The sequence below is a fragment of the Rhinopithecus bieti genome, unplaced genomic scaffold, assembly GCF_001698545.2.
Source record: "Rhinopithecus bieti isolate Rb0 unplaced genomic scaffold, ASM169854v2 scaffold_12138, whole genome shotgun sequence".
In the NCBI taxonomy this organism is placed as follows: domain Eukaryota; kingdom Metazoa; phylum Chordata; class Mammalia; order Primates; family Cercopithecidae; genus Rhinopithecus; species Rhinopithecus bieti.
Window position 1 is genome coordinate 232,781 of NW_016807121.1, and position 19,798 is coordinate 252,578.

A 19,798-nucleotide genomic window follows, 5' to 3' on the forward strand; every position below is an offset into this window, starting at 1 on the left:
CCGCATGTTCTCACTCATAGGTGGGAATTGAACAATGAGAACACTTGGACACAGGAAGGGGAACATCACACACCGGGGCCTGTCGTGGGGTGGGGGGAGGGGGAGGGATAGCATTAGGAGATATACCTAATGTAAATGACGAGTTAATGGGTGCAGCACACCAACATGGCACATGTATACATATGTAACAAACCTGCACGTTGTGCACATGTACCCTAAAACTTAAAGTATAATAATTAAAAAAAAACCTGTTATCAAATCTTAATAGACACCTCACTTACCATCTTACACCATCTCTCAAAACTTCAACAAAGATGACTACTACTTTCCTTGAAATTATTTCGCTTGATTCTCAGGCTCCCCTAGTTTCCTCATCTCACCAGCCACTCCTCCTAATTGCCTTTGCTGTGTGCCCTTCCCCCAGGTGCTTTCCCAATCTAATGTCAAAGCCCCAGGATTCTGTCCGGAGGCCTCTTCTCTTACTTAGACTTTGCCTAGATCATCTCATAAACCCACAGCATTAAATACTATTGTTACAATGGCTACAAAGTTTTCACCTTCTGCTTGATTTCTTCCCTAAACTCTAGATTGCCTACCTGACAAATTCACTTGAACGTCTCAAAGGCATTTCAAATTGAATCAAAAAATAACTCTTGATTTGCCCTCTCCCAAATCTGTTACTCCTCCTACTTTCATCATGTTAGTAAAAAGCATCACCTGGTTGTACAAGTCAAATAACTTGTAGTAATTTGTGACTCATCTTGCTTCCTGTACCATCGCAAAGGCCCACAGGTACTCCTTGCAAAGTATACCCATAATCCCTTCATTTCTCTCCACCTCCATGGGCAACATCCCAGCCAAACCTATTATCTACATATCAGTCAACATTATCTTAAAAAAAAAAAAAATCAAACTGCATAGCTTCCCTTCTAAAGCCTTTCATTAGCTTTTTTCCATATTTAAAGTAAAAATTCCTTACCAAAGACAAGTCCCCAACAGATCTGGCATTTGCCTCTTTCTCCAGTCTCATGATGCTCACGCTCACCACTTTGCTTACTACACTCCAGATGTGCCTTTCTTTTAATAAAACGAGCTCCTTCCTCCACTGAGTCTATGTATATGCTAATCCTTCTGCCTAGAGCTCTCTTCCCAAGGCTCTTCATGAGATAAGCTTTTTTTTTTTTTCTTTCAGATATCCATATACAGGTCACTTGCTCTGATTCTCCCAGCCCAAGTCACTTCCGGTAATCTACTACAGCTATAATCTGTTATTTATTTACTTATATGCTCAATACGTCTCCTAAAGCTCAAAATACAGGCTTTATGAAAGTTAGGAATCCTTTGCCTACCTTATTTGCAGAACCTAGAACATTATTTACACAGACTGTTGAATAAATAAAATCGGATAGGACACACATTTACCTCACCGCCTTCTCAAAATCCCATTGAATGAGAAGAAACATGGGAAAAGGGGAAGGAGAAAAAGGAAAATATATCTGTGGTGCTGGAAACAAGAAAAAGGTACTATTAATGACCCAAAATTACAGAATTTCAGCAAACTGGCAACCTGATGGTTCTGGTAAGAAACAACAATAAAATAAACTACAATTCAAAAATAGGAGTAAGTGATAGCTGCTATAGAAGGGAGAGCTGTTCCTCCCAAAGGAGGATTCTCAAGGATAATCCCAGGGCAGGACAAAAAGTACAGTAAGGGAGAGCAGGCCACCAGGTGATCATCAAAATAACTAGAGACTACTGCAGTACAGTTGGGTCTATGTATACAGAGCAACTGACATAAGGAAGCTCTTATGAACAGAGCAATGTGCAAGAGAACTTCAAACCTCCATAACATAGGAAAAGGCCAGCTCCTCACAGGAATGAAATATTGTAAGAGATTTCACATTCCACCCCAGAATGAAGCCTGCCTTATTTTGGCAATAAGGGAATTCACCAGTGTATTGCCTGCTCACCTCCTGCCACTAAACTCCCAGTTATACACTGAAGAGCTCTGTTGTCAAGACAGACGTTTAAAACAGTGTAGGATATTCATTAAACTTATCTACACTGATAAACCAAGTCCTTCATTTGTATCAAACCAACAGCCAATTAAACATTACTAGCTATAAGAAGAAAATAAAAGTCGAGAGAAGAGCCAAAATAAAACAGGAAGAACAAAGATAGTTCAACAACAACAACAACAAAACATTCTAATGCATACCTTGAGAGATCTGAAAGGAGATTATCATTAAGAATAAAATTATTTTGCAGAAACAGAAAACCCATCCTAAAATTCACATGGAATCCCAAGGATTTCCAAATAGCCAAAACAATCTTGAAAAAATTCAAAGTTAAAGGTCCCACACTTCTTGATTTCAAAACTTACTACAAAGCTATAATCAAAACAGTATGGTACTGACATAAAGGAATAAAAATAAAGCTCAGACATAAACACATACATACAGTCAAAGGATTTTCAATAGGAGTCTGAGACAATTCAAGGTAAAGTACAGTACCTTCCACAAATTGTAACAGGAAAACTGAGTATCTACACAATGTAGCATAATTCACATTAGCCAAAAAATGAAGTTAGACCCTTATCTTACTCCATCACAAAATGGATCAAATATTTTGATCCATTAAAACCATAAAATTGCTTTAAAAATCTTGGAAAAGCTTCATGACATTGGATTTTGGCAATAATTTCTTGGATATGATACCAAAAGCGAAAGCAAAAGCAATGAAAGAAAAAAAAAAAAAAAAACAGACAAAATGGATTTCATCAAAATTAAACTTCTGTGTATCAAAGGACACTATCAACAGAATAAAAAGGCAACACATGGAATGGGAGAAAATATATGCAAATTATTACAAGAGAAGAGATTACTATTCAGAATAATACAAAGAACTTACAAGTCAACAACAACAAAAAAATCCCCAATTCAAGAATGGGCAAAGGACTTGAATAGGTATTTCTCCAAAGATGATATATAAATGGCCACTAAGCACATGCAAAGATGTTCAATATCACGTGAATAAGAAAATGCAAATCAAAACCACAGCAAGATACCACTTCATACTCATCATATTATTATAAAAAGCAAAGCAAAACAAAACCAGAAAATAAGTGTTGGTGAGGATGTAGAGAAACTGGAACATTTGTACACTGCTGGTAGAAATGTAAAATGGAGCTGCTATGGAAAACAGTAAAGTCAGTCCTCAAAAAATTAAAATAGAATCAACATATGATCCAACAATTCCTCTGGGCATATACTCAAAAGAAATGAAAGCAGAGATCAGGACAGATATTTGTATACCATGCAGCATTATTTACAATAGCAAAAAGGTTAAACCAATCCACGTGTCCACTGATTAATACATGAATAAACAAAATATGACATAAAATGCAATATTATTTAACCTTAAAAAGGAAATTCTCATGCATGTTACAACATGGATAGAAACCTTGAGGACACTGTGTTAAGTAAAATAAGCCAGACCCAAAACGACAAATACTGTATGATTCCATTTACATGAGGTGCCTAGAGCAGTGAAAGTCACAGACAGAGAAAGTAGAATGGTGGTTGCCTGGGGCATGGGGGAGAAGGAAATGGCAGTCATTGTTTAATGGGTACAGAGTTTCAGTTTGGAAAAACAAGTTCTGGAATTGGATGGTAGTGATGGTTAAGAATACAATATGAATGTACTTAATGCCACTAAACTGTACATTTATAAATGGTTAAAATAGTATATTTTGTTATATTTTACCACAATAAAACTATTTTCAAAATTCTATGAAAAAGAAGAAATTAGAAAACAAGATACCCTGCTAAAGTTTAGGTGCTAATAAGCTAAATGGTGGACATGCTTTATGACAAAATTATAGATGTAGAAAAGAAAATCAACAAAATGTCCTGGAATAAAGCAAAAAGACAAAAAGAGAATGTGACAGAAAGTAAAGAAAAATGAAGGAAAGATCCAAGAAACCTAATAGATATCCCTATGACAGAACTGCTAATTATCTACCCATTATTCCTTCTCCCCATCTTCATTAAGAACAGAATCTTGTTCTGTTAAAGAGGGCAATATGCCTAAAATCGGTATACATTCTCAAGACTCTCCCTGCAGGTGAGGTGGCATCTAGCTCTAGCCAATGACAGGTAAGTGAAACTGGGTAAGGTTTCCAGAAAGATTTTTTCTAGGGAAGAAGCATAGCTGGCATGCCCCTTTGTTTCTCTGCTCTTCCCTCTTCTTCCTTCTTGAAATGTGTATAGGATGCTTAGAGGAGCAATAAGAACTACCTCAGAACAATGAGGGTAAGCCACATCTTCTTAAGCTGGAAGAAAGTAAAGAGACTAAGTCTTTGATGAAATCATTGAGCCACTACCCTTGTACTGCCTATCTTTATCCTCCTTCCAATACAGTGTCAATTTCCAATACAGTGTACAACACAATCCTAACATGATCCTATAGGCATGCCAGAATGAAAAGGAAAGGAAATGGGGGGAAAAGCAATAATGGATAAAAACCGACTTGAGTTGAAGAGCTGAGCTTTCAGATGGAAAGGACCCACTGAATCCCAAGGAAGAATGAGAACAAAATTAAAGTGTGAATGCAAAACAAAGGCACTCTCCACAATATAAGATAAGAAATGTACCATTATGTCTTTTCTGGAAAAGTTTTTCCAGGAATAAAACAATTTCTGGGAAATTTGTTCCAAAAGTAAAAACACATGGGTTAAAAGGAACAAACACACAGTATATAAGAAAGAGTAGTACCAGGCGCGGTGGCTCACCCCTGTAATTCCAGCACTTTAGGAGGCCGAGGTGGGCAGATCCACCTGAGGTCACAAGTTCAAGACCAGCCTGGCCAACATGGAGAAACCCCGTCTCTATACAAATAAAAAAATTAGCCGGGCATGGTGGCACATGCCTGTAATCCCAACTACTAGGGAGGCTGAGGCAGGAGGATCATTTGAACCCAGGAGGTGGAGGTTGCAGTGAGCCGAGATCAGGCCACTGCACTTCAGCCTGGGTGACAGAGCAAGACTCTGTCTCAAAAAGAAAGAATAAAGAAGAAAGAAAAGAAAAGAGAAGAGAAGAGAAGAGAAGAGAAGAGAAGAGAAGAGAAGAGAAAAGAAAAGGATTATCCTGGGAGAACAATGGAAAGAAATCCTAGTATAATAGCTGTACAGCAGACCTAAAAACAATCAGTCTTAATTAGAAGTCAAAGAACTCTATGAAAAGTGTTTTGAAGATGAATATAGATATCATAGACTGTATGATTAAGAACCTAAAAGTACAGGCTCAGAGGCAAAGGTATGCATTTTTTTCATCAAAAGGCAAAAAAAAAACCCACAAAAATCAACTACATAAAAGCCATGTTCCATATAGGAACGTACAGCACTTTTATGCAATTAGCAAGTAAGGAACGAGGCTTGCATTTTTTTTTTTTTAATTTTTGTATTTTTAGTAGAGATGGGTTTTCACCACATTGGCCAGGTTGGTCTTGAACTCCTGACCTCAAGGGATCCATCTGCCTCAGCCTCTCAAAGTGCTGGGATTACAGGCATGAGTCACCGCGCCCAGCCAGCAAGTAAAGAACAATACTTTCTGAATAACAAAACCAAACCTCCACAGTCAATTCAGAGTTGAGGACCACTTATACCACTGAATTAATACTCAATCACTTTGGATTTATAAAAGGTACAGGTGATAATCATTTCTCCATTTTTTTCCCCTTAACTAAAAGTGAACTTGTCATTTATAAACTTCTTTGCTTATCAGCCTTAGCCTATTAACTTATATTAAAGAATAATTTGAAAACTAAGTTTAGGTATTTTTTCCCTTTTTTCTTTTCTCCCAGTAAAAAATGAGGTTATTTACTTGGGGACTATGCTTAACCCTAAACCTTTTATCATTGAAAATTACACAGTTAAAAATTAGCAATTATAATTTCCTACTGTCTCAACTATTTTTTCTTTCCTTTACAGGGACTCTAAATTTTTAATTTTATTAAATTTTAAATTCTAAATTTTATGAACTAATGTCTCATTTAGAAATTTATTTTCTTCTATAGTTTTTATAATTAAAATTTTCTTCTTTTTTAATTTGAGATAGAGTCTCACTCTGTCACTCAGGCTGGAGTGCAGCAGCGAGATCACCGCTCACTACAACCTCTGCTTCCCAGGCTCAAGCAATCCTCCCACCTCAGCCTCCCAAGTAGCTGAGACAACAGGCACACACCATTGAGGCAAAAAAAATAGGGTCTGGAGGCAGGGAACGTAAGGCGATCTCACACTTCGGCTATAACAGGAAACATCCTCTTCATAGGGCATAGGCCAAGTAAATGACTCTGTAACTTTACTTCATCCTCTCTATAGGGGGTAGGCCAAGTAAATGACTTTGTAACCTTACTTCATGCTCTCCTTTTACATAGGGTGTGCCCCAAATAGAGGGTATTTAAACTCACAAAAACTCTGTAACAGGGCCTTTGAGACCCTATGCTCCAAGCCCACTCTCACGCTGTACTTTCATTTTCAATTAAATCCGTTCAATCCTTCCTTGCTTTGTGTGTTTTGTCCAGTTCTTTGTTCAAGACACCAAGAACCTGGACACCCTCCAGAGTTAACATCACCACGCCTGGCTCATATTTTCTATTTTTCTTTTTTAGAGACAGGGTTTCGCCATGTTGCTCAGCCTGGTCTCGAACTCTTGAGCTCAAAGGAATCTGCTCGCCTCGGCCTCCCAAAGCACTGGGATTACAGGTGTGAGACCTTGTGCCCAGCCTGAGCATTTCTTTCTTTCTTTTTTTTTTTTTTGAGGTGGAGTTTCACTCTTGTTGCTCAGGCTGGAGTGCAATGGTATGATCTTGGCTCAATGTAACCTCTGCCTCCCTGGTTCAAGCGACTCTCCTGCCTCAGCCTCCTGAGTATTTGCGATTACAGGTGCACACTACCACGCCCAGCTAATTTTTGTACTTTTAGTAGAGACGGGGTTTCACCATGTTGGCCAGGCTGGTCTCAAACTCCTGACCTCAGGTGATCCACCCGCCTCGGCCTCCCAAAGTGCTGGGATTACAGGCGTGAGCCACCGCACCCAGCTGAGCATTTCTTAACACGGTGTTACTGCTAACACGCATCTCTCTCACCAAAATTAATTTTAAATTTTAAAAAATTCATTAATTCCACCTGGTGCAGTGGCTCACGCCTGTAATCCCAACACTTTGGAAAGCCGAAGAGGACGGATCACCTGAGGTTGGGAGTTTGAGAACAGCCTGACCAACATGGAGAAACCCCGCTTCTACTAAAAGTACATAATTAGCCGGGCGTGGTGACAAATGCCTGTAATCCTAGCTACTTGGGAGGCTGAAGCAAGAGAGCGGCTTGAACCCAGGAGGCAGAGGTTGTAGTGAGCAGATATCGCACCACTGCACTCCAGCCTGGGCAACAAGAGCTCTCGCTCAAAAAAAAAAAAAAAAAAAAAAAGATTCATTAATTCCTATAATAGATTTTGCTTATATATACGTATTTTCAGCTACATTAAGTTCTATATAGTTTTACTCTACCACCTCCCTATTTCTATGAATGTTATGAAGGTATAATTGATTAGTATTTATGAAAAACATGAGTTTTAAACAATTCATATCTAGCTAAATCTAGTCAGCCTAACAGATTCTTTTCTTCCTGCACATCACAAACTGTGTACAATAATTAAATAAGAGCTTTCAACCTAGTGAAATTTTAAAAATATCTTTTATAGCTTTATTTTTAAAATCAATGAGCTTTAATTGTAGTCCCTTTTTTAAAAAAGATGTCTACTTATGCAAACAAGTCTTCCTTGACTCTGTACTTGTTATATAATTACCTATCTATCCATTTATGTATTTCCTTATTAATACTACATGTAGAAATCATTTTGTGGGGTTTTAAAAACAAACAAGCTCATACTTCAAGTACTGTTTTGCAGTTTTTTCTTAAATTAACAATGTTTTAGAGATCTTTCCGTTTCAGTACATAAAATCTGTATCATTCTTTCAAACTAGCACATACTACTAACTAAAAGATAATTTAGTTACTTAATTTAACCATTCCCCTATTGATTACATCTGGCTTACTAACAACCTTCTGCTATTATAAAGTGTTGCCTTGAAAATCCTAGTAAATGCTTAATTGTGTATATAAACAATTAGGCTCTCTAGGCTACCTACCTACTGATTCTAGGCTCTGCATTCTAGGCTATGTGTATTTAAACCTTTTAACAATTACTGGTAAGACTGGTCTCCAAAAAGGCTGTACAAATTTTTGTTCACACCAATAGTATGAGACTATCCATTTTGCCATACTCATGAAAGTACTTAGAAATTCTTTACACTTGGCCGGGCGCGGTGGCTCAAGCCTGTAATCCCAGCACTTTGGGAGGCCGAGACGGGCGGATCACGAGGTCAGCAGATCGAGACCTGGCTAACATGGTGAAACCCCGTCTCTACTAAAAAAATACAAAAAAAAAAACTAGCCGGGCGAGGTGGCGGGCGCCTGTAGTCCCAGCTACTCCGGAGGCTGAGGCAGGAGAATGGCGTGAACCCGGGAGGCGGAGCTTGCGGTGAGCTGGCATCTGGCCACTGCACTCCAGCCCGGGCGACAGAGCAAGACTCCGTCTCAGAAAAAAAAAAAAAAAAAAAAAAAAAAAAAGAAATTCTTTACACTTACGTGAGCTGTGGGCAAAAATAATGGCATTTCGTTTCAACTGCATTTCCCTGATAATAATTAGTAAAGTTGGTTATCTTTCAGATATATAGTGTACACTTTCATCTCTTCTATTAATTCTCTACTACTTTCCTTAAAACTGAAATGTTCTAGATCTCACTAACAACACTAAGCACTTGATAAATTGTAGTGACCTTAAACTCTTCTCAATGCCCTACATACTATGGGATTATCCAAGGCAAATCTTATTTCTAAGAAATTTAATTGTAAAAACGAGTATTACTGAGTACCTAAAACTTAACATGCTTTGCAAATGTTAGACATTTTCATACGCACTTCAATCCTCTAACACTGGTTCTATAAATCTATCTTATAAACAAACAACAGTTGCTCACGGAGGTTAACTAAGTTGCTTAGAAAGGGACAGAATTTGAATCTGAAGCCAGGTTTTCTGACCCCCATGTCTGTACTCTACCAAACCGTTTTTGAGGCTTTGAATACTCCTAATCCTCTGCCTAAAATCTTTTCCTCCTGTGGTTTCTATGGCACAGCCAATCCTTGACGTTTCTCCTTCCTTTCTGGTTTGGTTTTGCTGCCGATTCTTCCTCCTGCAGGGATTTCTGGGCTTCAATGTTTCATCTTCACTTCAAAGTCAAAAGACCACTCTTATTAAACAAGGAAATCTCAGGAAACTCCAAATATAAAATAATAGTGAATTGCTTCTTAAAACTCACTCATTGCCACGACTTATATAACACTGTGCTGTTGGTTTTTCTCCTACGGCTGACATTTCTTCTCAGTTGATCTGACCTGTCTGTAAAATTGGTGTTTGTCAAAGTTTAGTCCCTGAACGCCTTCCTCTTCCTAACTTACAAACTCTGCAGTGCCAGCTCATCCATTTTCCATGATGACAACTACCATCTAGTCACTGATTGCTCAAAAGTTTTATCTGCAGCTAAGGCTGCAGACTATATGTCCAGCTGAAAAAAAAAAAAAAAATCTACATGGATGATGTTTCTATACCCAAAATTAAATTCTTCATCTTTCCCCCACAGCCTGTTTTCCCTCTTATATTCTCTTCTAACTAGCAATCCAAGTCAGAGATCTGGGAATCTTCTAAATTCTTCCCTGTGGTTTAACTGGTTAAACTTAACAACTCATTAACACTTGTATCATCTGTTCCTTCTTTTATTTATTTTGTTTTACACAAGGTCTCCCTCTGTCACCCAGGCTAGAATACAGCAGTACGATCACAGTTCACTGCAGCCTCAACTTCCCAGGCTGACGTGATCCTACTGCATCTGCCTCCCAAAATGCTGGAATTACAGGCATAAGCCACCATGCCTGGCCCTGTTCCTTCTTTTATCTTTGCTGAGTTTCTTTTTATTTTTTTTTTGAGACGGAGTCTCGCTCTGTCGCCCAGGCTGGAGTGCAGTGGCCGGATCTCAGGTCACTGCAAGCTCCGCCTCCCGGGTTTACGCCATTCTCCTGCTGCCTCAGCCTCCCGAGTAGCTGGGACTACAGGCGCCTGCCACCTCGCCCGGCTAGTTTTTTGTGTTTTTTTTTAGTAGAGACGGGATTTCACCGCGTTAGTCAGGATGGTCTCGATCTCCTGACCTCCTGATCCGCCCGTCTCGGCCTCCCAAAGTGCTGGGATTACAGGCTTGAGCCACCGCGCCCGGCCTTTGTTGAGTTTCTTAACTCATTTCTCATCTGAATCACTGGTACATAAAATGAGCTCAAAAATACTTGAATAAAAAAAAATAAGAACTTTGTCTCCCTAAGAACAAGGACCATGTCTTACTCATTTTTAGAAACTCAGCACTGAGCTGACATGCCACCCTAAAATAGCTACTGAGTGAATCATCATTTCAGAGTTCCTTTATCTAAACCAAACTCTCACAAAGTAAGATCCAGAAAAGCATTTTTAACAAGCTCTTCTGGATCAATCCTATACAGCCAACCCAGCAACTGCCTTTAAGAACCAATGAATTGGCCGGGCGCGGTGGCTCAAGCCTGTAATCCCAGCACTTTGGGAGGCCGAGACGGGCGGATCACGAGGTCAGGAGATCGAGACCATCCTGGCTAACACGGTGAAACCCCGTCTCTACTCAAAATACAAAACTAGCCGGGCGAGGTGGCGGGCGCCTGTAGTCCCAGCTACTCGGGAGGCTGAGGCAGGAGAATGGCGTAAACCCGGGAGGCGGAGCTTGCAGTGAGCTGAGATCTGGCCACTGCACTCCAGTCCGGGCGACAGAGCGAGACTCCGCCTCAAAAAAAAAAAAAAAAAAAAAAAACCAATGAATTATGTTCATTTTCATGATTAGAAGAGAACTGAAACAGTGACAGAAATGGAACTAAACAAGTTTCCTGCCACTTCTATATAGACCTAAGATAAATAAACCTCTCAGACATAAATAAAAATTATTCTTGAATCATCTGCTACTATAATCACTCTAATTCAGTATCCTTAGTTAACCTACTGCAATAATCCACTTCCATATTTGTACCCCTACAAACTGTTCTCTACACAGCAGCTGGAATGATCTTTCTAAAACTCAAATCAGAGGATGCCATCTTCTCCTCACTTCATCCCACCCCGTCTCAGGGACAGTTTCTCCTCACAGTTTACAAACAAAATCCAAACTTCTTACTCTGGTTTACAAAGCCCTAAATAATCTAGCCTCTGCCTAGCCCTCTGAACTCATCTTCCACTCTTCTAATTATACTGTCTACACTACAATCACAATGGTCTTTTTGTTCCTAAAATATACAAAATTTTGTCCAACCTTAGAACTTTTGCACTTGCTATTGCCATCTGTCAGGAACACTCTTCTCCCTGACCTTATCATGGCTAGCCCCTTCTATCCACTGAGACTCCATTTAAATGTCACCTCCTCAGAGGGACCTTCTCTAACCACCCAATCAAAAGTAGCCTTCCAGTCACTTGATAGGACTATAAAGCATTTATCACAAGGTTACATTTTCTCTGTATATTTGTTCACTGTCTATCTCCCACCCACAAGAATATAAGCTCCATGACAGCAGCAAATCTGCCTTAACAGTAGAATTCAATGCTTTGTGCCCAAGGCTTGGAACAGTGTCTAGCATACAGCAGGTGTTCAGTACGTATTTGTAATCAACCTACTCTTATTTCGAGGTCACCACTGTATGAAGGTCTGCTTTTAGCCATAAGTAACAAAATTGTATCTTTTAAAATTAATAAATATGTCTATTGAACAAATCCAATTTGTCTACTTTAATGGAAAAGCAACAAGTTCAAACAAAATCATTTTTTTGATATCCTCAGTCAGGGAACTGTAAAATATGGCCAACATGTCTAGAAACGTTTTCATACCAAAACCAAGTTATTTTTCAACGGTCACTAGTTTAAAAAAAAAAGCAAAACTTTAAAGTTGCTGCAAATTTTACCAGCATTGTAAGAGAAAAAACTCAAATGTCCATCAACAGGAAAATGGACAAACAAATCTCCATACGAAGACTCCTACTAAGCAATAAAAAAGAATGAACTCTTATTGGTACATACAACATGGCTGAATCCTAAATAATTATACTCAGTGAAAGAAACCAGGCAAAAAAGAGTACATACTGTATGATTCCATTTATATGAACAGTAACAGAAGGAAGATCTGTAGTTACCTAGAGTGGAGGTAGCAGGAAGGAGGGATTACAAGGGGAACTAGAACACTTATGAAACTGATGAATGTTCATAATATTGATTGTGGTGATTAACTGGTATATACATATGTCAAAACTTATCAAACTGTGCGCTTCAAATACATCCAATTTACTCAATGTCAATTATTACTAAAACTATTTTTTTTTAAGTTTTTATATCAGATCAGGTCACTTGCTAAAACCCGTCAATGGTTCTCCAACTTCAAAAATAAAAAATTTGTTACAAGCGTTATCAGGTTGTAAGGGACTTAACATTTAAATGCAATGCACATGAAACCAATGTCATAAACTAATTCCAATAGTTAATAAAAGTCAAAGACACTTTAATAGATTTAAACTTTTAACTTCAACAAAAAAATGTAAATAGTAAATTCACAAAATTAACTTTGTATTTTACATCAAAAGCTAAAAGGTATTAAACTCACGATTACCTGTAGAAGGTGGTGATTTCTCTGAGTGTTTTGCATTTAAAAGTTTTCTGCTAATAAATATGTAACCACAGGGACATGATTTACATGCAACAGGAACCTGTAGGAAAAAAAGAAAAATATATATTATTACTATTTTTCTATTGTTAAATTTCTCAGTGTCTATGTGGTCTCCTCAAATGAATGATAAATTACTTGAAGTAGGAATCACGTATTTATTTAAACCCCAACTCCTTACAACAAATTATCTGAGATGAGTATCATATCAAATATTCACATTCTCTTTTTTTTTTTTTCTTTTTTTGTTTTTTTCGACGGAGTCTCACTCTGTCACCCAGGCTGGAGTGCAGTGGCGTGATCTAGGCTCACTGCAACCTCTGCCTCCTGGGTTCAAGTGATTCTTCTGCCTCAGCCTCCCAAATAGCTGGGACTACAGGTGCCCGCCACCATGCCCAGCTAATTTTTATATTTTTAGTAGAGACGAGGTTTTACCATATTGGCCAGGTTGGTCTCGAACTCCTCACCTCATGATCTGCCCGCCTCAGCCTCCCAAAGTGCTAGGATTACAGGAGTGAGCCACCATGCCCGGCCTGATATTCATATTCTTCTACTGCTTAACAAAACCATGAGGACCATACCAACACCATAAAAAATAAATGCATATTAAATATGCACTGATGTGAGTGACCGATAGAAAACTGTAATAGGGTCAGAGCAAGGGGAAGTATGTGGGAAAAAAAGGAAGCATTTCCTAAAATGTTAAGTTTGACAGCATTTTATGGTATAGAACAAATTTGAAAAGCGTGAGTGGGCAGGAAGTCATTAAAGTAACCCTGGTAAAAGATTATGAAGGACCAAGTGGAATAGTAAGAATGGAAATGGAAAAAGGTAGATCTGCCAGAGTTTCAAAGGCAAGAAAAACAGACAAAGGCCCAAACTGATGACTGGTGAAAAAGTGGGAAGAAGTGAAAATAACTCAGGATTCTAACATGAGAGGAGAACATATCAACTACTACTGACAAAAAAGAATAAAGAATAGTTTACAGCAACCAGTTTTTTCTTAAATTGTTGTGGGTAGATAGTAGGTGTACATGTTTATGGGGTACACTAACACAGACATGCAGTGCATAACAATCACATCATGAATCACACATTCATCCTTTGTGTTACAAACAATCTACACTTTTTAAGTTATTTTTAAATGTACAATTAAAATTATTACTGACTATAGGACTGGGCGTAGTGGCTCACACCTGTTGGGAGGCCAAGGCAGGTGGATCACTTGAGGTCAGGAGTTTGAGACCAGCCTGACCAACATGGTGAAACTCTGTCCCTCCTAAAAAAAAAAATACCAAATTAGCCGGGCATCATGGCGCACGCCTATAATCCCAACTACTTGGGAGGCTGAGGCAGGAGAATCACTTGAACCCGGGAGGCAGAGGTTGGTTGCAGTAAGCCAAGATCGCACTATTGCACTCCAGCCTGGGCAACATAAGCAAGACTCTGTCTCAAAAAAAAAATTATTATTGACTATAATCCCCCTGTTGTACTATCAAATATTAGGTCTTATTCTTTCTAACAACAACCAGTTTGAGAGGCAAAAGTATACCAACATAAAAAAGAGAATGTAGGAGAAAGTAGGAATTTAGATCCAGAATCTTCTATCTTAGTTCCAGGAATGACTCTGGACAAGATATTTAAGATCTTCAAGCTTCTGCTTCCAAATCTGCAAAATACATAAATTTTCTTTCTCTACTCCAAACTTGTAACTGTTTTTTAAGCCAAGTGCTACTGAAAATCATTGAAAAAATTTTTTTAGTTTTCCCCATAATCATTTCACCCATATCAAAATTAACAATCCTTGGAATCAAGACATGTTCACCAAAAGTCTGAAACTAATCTTGACGAAAAAGTATTTACAGAATAATTATAGTAAGAAAATTTCAATTTTCTTTGTAAGATAAATTCCCCCATTTGGCAATTGTGCTGCTGAAACTTTTTATCTATGTATGTACAGAATGCCTCATCTTACAGAATCTAAATACTTGATCTAATTGAGCTAAATTGAAATTTTGGCAGAAGAATTCCTTTTCTTTGTATAAAAACATTGAACAAAGGATCTCCAGTTTGTATTTAAGAAAATAGCACAGAAATCAATAAAATAATCAAACTCCAGATTTGTCTAACAGCTTGCTTTGTTAAAAATGTGATGAGATCCCTTCAAATCACAACCAAAAAAAGTTACATTTTTTAAATAGTGTAAAATCTGTCTAAAATAGATGTCTGCCATTTTTTCAAATTTCATATCTTCATATAAACCAAGCTCAAAGGCACTGACTCATTTCATTTATACCTAAACGTATTATTAAGGGCATCCACAGTAACGTAAATTGTTTTAAATTAATGCTATCCAAAATACACAAATGCATGTTCTTACTCAACAGCTCCTTTCCTAATCAGCAAGCATTTTCTTCCAGCTACTGAAACTCAATAAATTTGAATTTGGGTTTCAGTCTTATACAAAAGAACATCATATCAATCCATATCCAGAATTAAGTGTTGCAGTTAGATGAGAAATGTACATTTGGCTTTGGGACCCAGAATGCACAAACACTAACTCAACTGATAGGTTGATTTTCATCCACAAATGAAAGTGTTTTATGCTCAGTAAACCTTCATGTGCCTGAGTTAATTCATTCTATCATCCTGTTTAAAGTAAAAAGTTCCTTCCCCACAACCTCTGCCCTGGAAAAACAAATAAACAAACACACCACTACCACCATCACCACCCTAGATCCTGTAAAAAGAATTATCAAATAGGTTGGACAACTTCAGTAATATTAACCTCGTTTCATTCATTATAGTATAATTTAGATTTTAAACAAACACACTAAAGTTTCTTTACATTTCAGTTGATAATACTAAACATAACAGTAATGAAATTCTGATGTTATACTTTCAGGATTTTAAAAGGAAAGAAAATATTCAAAGTATTGTTTACTGCTAGTTTACTGGGTATTAATTCACTTTTTGAAAGAAAGATTTAGGTTGTTTGTATATTTTACAAGTAAAACAGATTTTTCATTTATTTTATTTATTTATTTATTTATTTTGAGACGAGTTTACAGTGGCCTTGCCCTAGGGGCCCGGCTGATTTTGTATTTTTAGCTGAGACAGGTTTTACTCATGTTGGGCACAGGCTGCTCTCAACTCCTGACCTTCAGGTGATCACCCATCTCGCTCTTTCCATAAGGTTGGGTTAACAGGTGTGGCCACCGTGCCCCGGCCTGGATTTTCTTTTTTTTTTTTTGAGACGGCAGCTCTCGCTCATGTTCTCCCAGGCTGGAGTGCAGTGGCCAGATCTCGAGGGCTCACTGTCAAGCTTCCGCCTCCCCAGGTTCACGCCATTCTCCTGCCCTCAGCCTCCCGGAGTAGCTGGGACTAAGGCCGCACCGCCACTCGCCCGGCTAGTTTTTTGTATTTTTTAGTAGAGACGGGGTTTCACCGTGTTAGGGCCAGGATAGGTCATCGATCTCCTGAGCTCGTGATCCACCCGTCTTGGCCCCCTCCCAAGTGCTGGGACTTACAGGCTTGAGCCACCTGCCCCGGCCCGGGCCTGGATTTTTAAATCTGCAAAAAAAAAAAAAAAAAAAAATCTGGTCCTATAGTGTTTCACTGGATTTTTCACCTTTTTTTTTTTTTTTTTTTTTGAGATGGGAGTCTCTGTTGCCTAGGCTTGGGAGGTACGGTGGTGCCCGTCTTGGCATCACTGCCACCTCTGGCCCCCAGCGTTCAAGCCCTGCCTCAGCCTCCCCAGTAGCTGGGACTACTATAGTAGTAGTAGCTGGTGCATGCCAGTAGCTGGTGCATGCCACCACGCCCAGCTAATTTTTTAGTAGAGACGGGGTTTCACCATGTTAGCCAAGATGGTCTGGAACTCCTGACCTCGTGATCCACTAGCCTCTGCCTCCCAAAGTATTGGGATTACAGGCGTGAGCCACTGCGCACACCGTTTAACTGATTTTTTAAAAGCTCTAAAATAATTACATTACAGATAACTCATTTAGATTCTTTATTACTGAGAGAACCAAAGGAACTTATACCAGACATATTTGCTATCCATCACATAAAATTTCCTTTACATTAAAAAAATGCTGCTCTATTTTTTTAAAAAAGACAAAAACAGAAGCATACACAAAAGATACCAGAAAACTGACAAGAATCTTGAGTACCACTGCACACAAAATGGCTCAGTAATTTTGAATGACTGATGGATATGAAACCCCTTGAAAATGAAAAGTACTGTGGTTTAATATGTTTTAGAATGATATGTTCAACAGAAGCCTGCAAAGGAGATGTTACAAAGGAGCTGAAAATCTAGCTTTTTCTTGTTTGCTGATCTCTGTACCAGTCTTTCAAACCTACACACACACACATACACACACACACACAAGTAAAACTAATCAACTGGGAAATCTCAAATTTAAAGATTTTACATTTATGTTTATAAACTAAATTCTAATTTAATGTTTTTTAGGCAACTTAGAATCATAGCAGTAATCTAATGTTTAGAAAATGGCTTTCTAGATTATAATCATATTCTGGTTTGTAACTAAAAGAAGCCAGTACTTTTAAATTAGAAAGCTAAAATTAATCCATTATTTCTTCACGTCAGGTTCATATCACCAAAAGTTTTAATTAGTCCTTATACACGTTATAGTCACTTAAGTATTTGGAATAAAGGACAAAACAAACCAACTCATTAAATTATGTACTAGCTTGCTATGGGCAGAATTATGCGCCCCCCACATACCCAAATTCATATATTGAAGCCTTAACCCCAATGTGATGATATTTGGAGATGGGGCCTTTGAGAGACAATTAGATTTAAATTAAGTCATGAGGGTGGGGCCTTTTATGAGGGTGTGATTAGAGACCTTTTATGAAAAGGGAGAGAGCTTGACCCTCTCTCCGCCATGTGAGGCCACCAAGAAGACAGCCCTCTGCAAGCCAAGAAGAGAGCCCTCACCAGAACATAACCATGCTTGCACCATTATCTTGGACTTCCAGCCTCCAGAACTGTGAGAAAATAAATTTCTGTTGTTTAAGCTACCCAGTCTATGGTATTTTGTTATTACAGCCAAAGCTGGGAAAGCTGATTTTATATGAAAGAATAAATATGGGGGAGGGGGTGTATAATAAAATGAATGTGATCTTTCCAAATAAAACACTGATCCTGTTTTGTTGAACAGTTTTTCAGAAACTCCTATAAGTTTAGTATCCTTTGCTCTTTTATATAAAAATAGTCATAAAAAACTATTTTTCCCAAAAGGTTGCTTTATGCCAATTAGAACAAAGTCAGGATTTGCAAATACTTGTGCCTTACAGAAACTGGAATGCATAACGCATACCCCATGTAAATCTTACACTTCTACACAATTAACTGGAATAATTGGAAATGATTTAAACACTGAAATAATATCCCGCAAAGAGTCACATCGCAAAGACCAGTTTTGTCAAAATTTAACAAATTTAGTTTAGTAGTAAGAATGAAAGTAACTCTTTGGAAAACATGACTAAACTGTTTTTATACTGCATACTGGCATAGCTCCTACACTGTATTTCTTGTACAACCTTTTTCTGATGAGCGTTTGTACTACAGCCCATAAAGGATACTTAATAAAACATGTAACATGTTTTCTGTTACAAGATTTGAAAAACCTACAAGAATTATCCTTGAAAATGCACTAAAATCAGCTTATTAAAAGTCTCCAGCCATTTCAAATTACTCTTGATTAAAAAAAAAAATTTAAAAGACGGGGGGGAGGGGAGGCGAGAAAGGTAGTCATTTTGAAAAAATTCACTCAGTGGAAAAGGAAAAAACACACCCAGATCTACATGCTGTTAACAAATGAGGGCCTTACGAATGCTTTTAATTGAAGGAGTTTTAACTCATTCGATGTTAAGGCTTAAAGGAATGTCCATTATTCCAGTAAAGAATTGAGACACGCTTCAACACAGCGAACACTGAAATGAGATGTTTTAAATTACAACTATTACACCATGAACTCAATGTAGAAAGGAATCGTTTCAAATTCAAGAAACCAGATAGAGAGAGAAGGAGGGAGAGAGAGAGAGACAGAGAGACAGAGAGACAGAGATATAGATCTAGAAGCAGACAGGCCAAATTTGTAACAGTGGATACTGCGAGGGGTGGGGAAGTAACGAGCGCCCAAAAAGGAAGAAGGGCTTAAACGGGAGCCTTATTCAATCATGAACCATTAAAAACAACGTAAAAGCAGGATTAGCGATTGTACAGCAAAAATATAATAAATACATGAGGAGGGGAAAAAAAAATCTCCAAATTCGCCGAAACTCAAAATCATTACACGCGGTCCGCTTTGTCCCACTCAGGCGCCCGCCCCGGTCGCTGAGGCGCCGTTTTGGGGGAGCCCAGCACCCGTCGGAACCGGGAACAAAGCCGCCCGGGCCGCAGGAGGGGCTCTCGGAGACAGGGCCTGGCCTGGGAAGCGGGCGCACGGCGCACTCTCGCTGGGGCTGCGGCCCGCAGGCTCCCACCGCTGTCACCGCCGCCGGCGAGAAGAGTCTGGGGCGCCAGACAGCCGCCCAATGAGCCCACCACAGGCGTGTTCCCCCCGCCGCCGGGACACAGCAGGAGGGGCTCGGCTGTCTGGCCGCCGCCAGGCGGATACTGGCTGGCCACGGCCCCGGGCTTTTCCCGGGAAACCCCTCGGTGCAGCCCGACCGGCCCCGGACCCCCGCCGCCGCCGCCGCGGCCGGGCCCAAGGACCTGCCCACCGCTCCGCCACCAGGAGCCCGGCGAGGTCCCCCTCCACAGACAACGGCCGCCAAGCCACTGCCGCCCGCCCGCGCGCCCGGCCCCCGGCACCCACCTGTTGGTCGCACTCGGGGCATGACTTGGTGGCCATCTTCACTTTCTTGGCTCGAG

General features: G+C 39.2%; 1 protein-coding gene across 1 annotated transcript in view; it reads right to left on the reverse strand.

Annotated features, from left to right (window-relative positions):
* The window catches only part of CUNH16orf87 (chromosome unknown C16orf87 homolog), a 34,586-nt gene extending 14,794 nt beyond the window's left edge, over positions 1-19,792 (reverse strand). The window contains exons 1-2 of the mRNA XM_017880284.1: positions 19,743-19,792; positions 12,832-12,928 (exon numbers count right to left, since the gene is read on the reverse strand). Of these exons, the coding sequence (XP_017735773.1) occupies positions 12,832-12,928; positions 19,743-19,778 (133 nt within the window). The 5' untranslated portion in view covers positions 19,779-19,792. The remainder of the gene's footprint in view (positions 1-12,831; positions 12,929-19,742) is intronic.
* Positions 19,793-19,798: the final 6 nt, after the last annotated feature.